Source organism: Spinacia oleracea, chromosome 1 (assembly GCF_020520425.1).
Source record: "Spinacia oleracea cultivar Varoflay chromosome 1, BTI_SOV_V1, whole genome shotgun sequence".
In the NCBI taxonomy this organism is placed as follows: domain Eukaryota; kingdom Viridiplantae; phylum Streptophyta; class Magnoliopsida; order Caryophyllales; family Amaranthaceae; genus Spinacia; species Spinacia oleracea.
The window spans coordinates 87,070,422-87,075,286 of record NC_079487.1 but is presented as its reverse complement, the minus strand read 5'-3'; the positions used below and the strand labels follow the sequence as shown (position 1 = coordinate 87,075,286).

Here is a 4,865-nt window from a genome sequence, read left to right as displayed (position 1 = left end):
TCTTTCCCTTCATCTTCCTCTTTCAACATCAATTCACCATTTAGTTCATATATTCATTCAACCTCTTCCACTTCATCTCCCTCTTTAACATTCAATATTAATATATCATCTATTTTATATATTTTTAAATTTTAAATTTAACTCATATATAAATCATATATTCCCACTAATTAAAATCACAAACCCGCAATAAAATTAACACTTTAAAAGATGGCTTGATAACTAATATAACTGCCCATTCAAAGAACGGGCTCAAAATCTAGTTTACATATAATTAATTATAGAACTATACTCCTTAACATTGTAATTTACTATGCAAATTCAATTAATTTGAATACTTTTTTACACAAGTAACACAACTTTGAATTTATACTATTTCATACTTCCTCCGTCTGGAAATATTCGTAACGTTGGTCACTTTCACGCATGCCAGTACATAATTTTGATCGTTAACAGTGGCGAAGCTATGTGGGGGCCTAGGTAGGCCATGGCCCCCCTAAGATTTTAGAAATATATATTAAACGTTGCATTAATGGATAACTTCCCCTTCCTTGGCTGAGTTGGTATATGATGTTTGCTACCAAAACTCTAGTTATATGTTCGAATATTGCTAGCATTTTTTGTTTTCTTATTTATTTATTGTTTGTAATATTTGATAAATCTATCTTTTCTTGTTTATGAAATCCGTTGAACTTATATTCGTTTCTCAAACTTCTTTTATTGCTTTCATTACTTTTTTAAGTGTTTTAGATTTTTCATGAAGTATTATTTAATGGAAATAGATAATAAGTATGTTGCCCAACAAAATATATATACGTTTAATACTTAATAGATGTTACTTAATTTTCGTTACCTAGCTACTTTAAACATAACGGTACTTAGCCGGTGTTACTTAAAACTTCTTTGTTTATGGTGTTCAAGTATTTTAGGGTTCGTATGTTTATTTTAGGGAATTAGACAAGTACGTACTCCAATACAAAATTCTGGCCCCCCTTATACAAAAGATCTGGCTTCGCCCCTGATTGTTAATATCTTAAATTCTCTTCAAACAAAACTTATAAAACGTTGATATTTTAAAAATACGTATTGAGACAAATCTAACAAGATCCAATATGACTACGTTTTATCTAACATATACACAATATTCAAAGTAAAATATGGGAATAGTGCAAAAGTCCAAACGTTGCGAGTATTTCTAAACAGAGGAAGTATATAATTTACTTTCACATTTCCCAATATCACAAGTCAAATTCAAGTTTTTTTTGGGAAAAAATTAAGTTTATTTAATTATTATGAAAATAATAAATTATTTTAATAGTAATCGTGTGTTATACGAGTCCTACTCTATTTTATCTAAATTACAAAAATAATTAATTAACAATGGGCTCGGACGATACTCCGAGACGTTATTTGGATAACTGCAACTATGGCTTTTGCAAAAATAACCATCATTCTTTTATCAAAATATGTGTTCTTTATTTTGTTGTCATTTACTATTTTTTGTTTGCAAAAGACAACATGTAATTAACATGGCACAACCAAGTGGATAAGTCTAATAGTGCACAAGTCATGCGGTCTTGGATTTGAATCTTTTATTAACCACATTATGTATTTCTAAATTTGAATTATATATGGATGTCATGTTCGAATTAAAAGACACGTGACATGACATACTTTCTTAGAAACGTCGATTTAGTAATATTTGGTGTTTTCATGAAATGTCCCTGAGCTTTGCACGTCATAATTCACCAACTACCCTTCACGTTTCAATAATACATAAAATACCCCTAAAACAAAACTTAATACCCCAAATACCCTTGTTTTTAACGTGTAGAAACACCAAATTAGGGTTTAGGGTAGAAACACCAAACTTAACCTGTTCTAGTAGGGTAGTAGGAGTAACAAAGTTGAAGAAACATCAAATTAAACAGCTTGGACTTTCAACGACTTATTAGCCTGTATTAGTACATAGTATCATCAAGTGGCAAGCAAAGAAAGAATTCTGTAGAACACCAACAAAATATGTAGACAATTCCAACTTATAAAGGTATGGCTGGCCATCTACAAAATCAAACCATCAAATCAGTCCCAATAAACAAAGGGGGATTGACAGCATAATTAACACTTTTGTATACAATCATCATCTTTTGAAATAATCCTTGTTGTTTTTTTCCATTTTGCCAGGGATGATTGAAAGACAAGTTAGACAAGATACCAAAAGTCAAAATCTAAAGTAACACATCCCACTCATCTTAACACAACCATTTGTTTCCCGATTGCATCACCGTGTCCTGTGTCCACCACCGTTGATCTCCCTCTCTCCCCTGCCCCTTCCTCGTCCATGTTAATTTACTTAAGCCATCCCAATCTATACCAACTACCACCACCACCACCAAACCTACCAATAAATGTCTACATGATGCCGTATGACTCGATGAATTCGATCATGTGATAATTTAAGCTGAAATGTTAAATTCAATGACTCTCCATGAACTCAAGTGTTACTAGTAGTATTTTAAACCAAATTAAATCTAAAGGTGAACTCTTGGAGAATGGTCACTACTGCTCCCTTCCCCATCAGCATGATTCACCTTGGCCAACCCTAACCTTCCCACACCAACCCCATTAACAGACGGCGTATTTGAGTCAACAAACTCAGCTGAATCCATCTCCATTTGACAAATCCTCACAGCCCCAATCAACTTTTCAGGCAACTCATCTTCAGTCTGACCTTCCACCACAAACCCCATGTCTATCGTTACAGATGTTACACAACCCAATGCTAGGTGCACCAACGCGCCAGCTATCTTCGAGCTCGAAATGTCAACATCAACCTCCAAGTAGTCCGGTCCCCTGTGATATCTACATGTCAATGCCTTCCCTAACAGGCATGCGCTGTAGTTCCCCACAGCTGTTTTTACTATCCATGGTCCCTTCACTATTCTGTTCACTAGCTTCAAACGGCTATTCCTGAACGTATCATCGCCATTTATGAACCGGTCTAATAACGAACCTGGTTGGATTGGCTCGTCTGTTGAGAAGTAAAATACTGCATTGTGGTGCTCCCTCCCTGCCACATTTGTCACACAATTTTTTCTGTCAGCTATTGTTGGATCCCATTTCTTATTAATATTCGCTCAAATTTAACAATAATAACATTTTTGCAAATCATCACTATTTTCACAGTTAAGGACGAATAAGACAAAAATTATCCTTGCCGATCAATCTAGAGATTGCAGTAATAAATTGAGGAATAATTAGATTGCTTTTTAGCTAAAAGGAGGGACAAAAATGTTTCACAAATGCTAAATTAATCATGTTAGATCTGAATTTACTGAGATCAAGATGTAGCACTAACTGATTCTTCCACGCATCATGAAACAACTTCACAACATTAATGTGATAATACGAGTAAAAATTTCACACATTTCTAGCTAAAACATTCATTTGCGTGTACATAATAGCAATTCTTTAACAATATTTTGTCACGACAACCTCAAAATTGAACTTAGGTTACTCCGCCTATTAAAATCAAATTAAATAAGTGTGCATCAATAGAGTTGAATAAGTGGTCGGATTGCATCAACTTCAAGTTTTTAATAATTTATGATGACTTTCAGAAATTCAAGTATTTCAGCTCAAATTTATAAAACCAAATTATTTTCAGTTTGAATAACGAATTAAAAAAGAAATCCTCATAATCAAACCCTAGGTTTTCCTGTCAATCAATCAAAACAATCCAATTAACAAAAATTCAATTTCTTTCCCAAAATTGAGCAGCAATTGTTTCAAAAGACCAATAAAACAGTCGAATTCCGGACATCACATAAATTAAATGTCAAAATTAAGAAAAAGAAAATCAAACCTGGAACTTGAAGATTAATAGCGAAGACGAAGGACTTCATGAAGCTACCATTACTCTGCTGAGAGCGAAGCACGCGCATAACGCGGTTATCGGCACGTGAAAGCACGTGCTCGAGCTTGGACGTTGACCGAAGCCAGTCAACGGCGGTAGGCTTCAAGAGGTAGTCTGCAGGGGCAGGAGACTTGGTCTTCTTGGACAAGTAATGTTTTGATCGGAGAGAGAATAAATTCCCAGGCGGCGAAGCCCAGCCGTTGGATCCTTTGTGAAGGTCCACGTGTCGTAGAGATCCTCCGTTTATTGTTTCCTCTCTCCAATCTATTGCCGCCGCCGATGAAGGTGTTTCACCATTGTTGTCGGTTGTGCACATCTTCGTTATCTCAGTTTCTCTCTCCTGTTTCTTATCACGAAAAAGGTTTTTGTGTTGTAGAGAAATTGGACTTTTTTTGGTCACGAAATTCAGGAAGTAGAAAATGATTTATTTTTACCTTTTTTAATTTTTTTCGGGTTGTTGGGACTTTGGGAATTGGGAGTCGATTATATTTTGGGAGTTTATTTTTATTTTTTAAACAAGAAGAGGTCGTTAATGAGGGAGGAGTTCGTGTGCCTCGTTTTATAGTTCTCAAATCTGAAACAATCACAAGATTCACAACTCACAAGTAGTAAGACTGTATGGGGAGTATCTTTGCAATATTCGATAGGAAACTTCACAATAGTTGCTTATTTTTTTATTTTTTTTTTATTTTATTGTTTTTTTTATGCGGAGTAGTCTGCCTTTCTTTTACTCCGCCAATACTTAAAAGATTGCACATATATCATACTCCCTCTGTCCCTTAATATTCGCACCGTTTTTCTTTTTGGATCGTCCCTTAATACTTGCATCACTTTTATAAATAGAAATTTTTACCAATATTATTCTCACACTTACCTAATAACCCACCAACACCCCTACTCCCTACAAAAAATCTTTTCAAAATCGGCAACTTTTGTGTAAGACCGCCTT

At 34.6% G+C, this 4,865-nt stretch overlaps 1 protein-coding gene across 1 annotated transcript; it reads right to left on the bottom strand.

Moving 5' to 3' along the window:
- Positions 1 to 1,899: 1,899 nt before the first annotated feature.
- Positions 1,900 to 4,624, bottom strand: LOC110790011 (protein ENHANCED DISEASE RESISTANCE 2-like). Its single transcript, XM_021994751.2, has 2 exons — positions 3,866 to 4,624; positions 1,900 to 3,070 (listed from the first exon to the last, which is right to left on the bottom strand). Exons 1-2 carry the CDS (start codon positions 4,230 to 4,232, stop codon positions 2,532 to 2,534), a joined length of 906 nt encoding a protein of 301 aa, XP_021850443.1. The 5' UTR covers positions 4,233 to 4,624; the 3' UTR covers positions 1,900 to 2,531.
- Between the last annotated feature and the right edge of the window lie 241 nt (positions 4,625 to 4,865).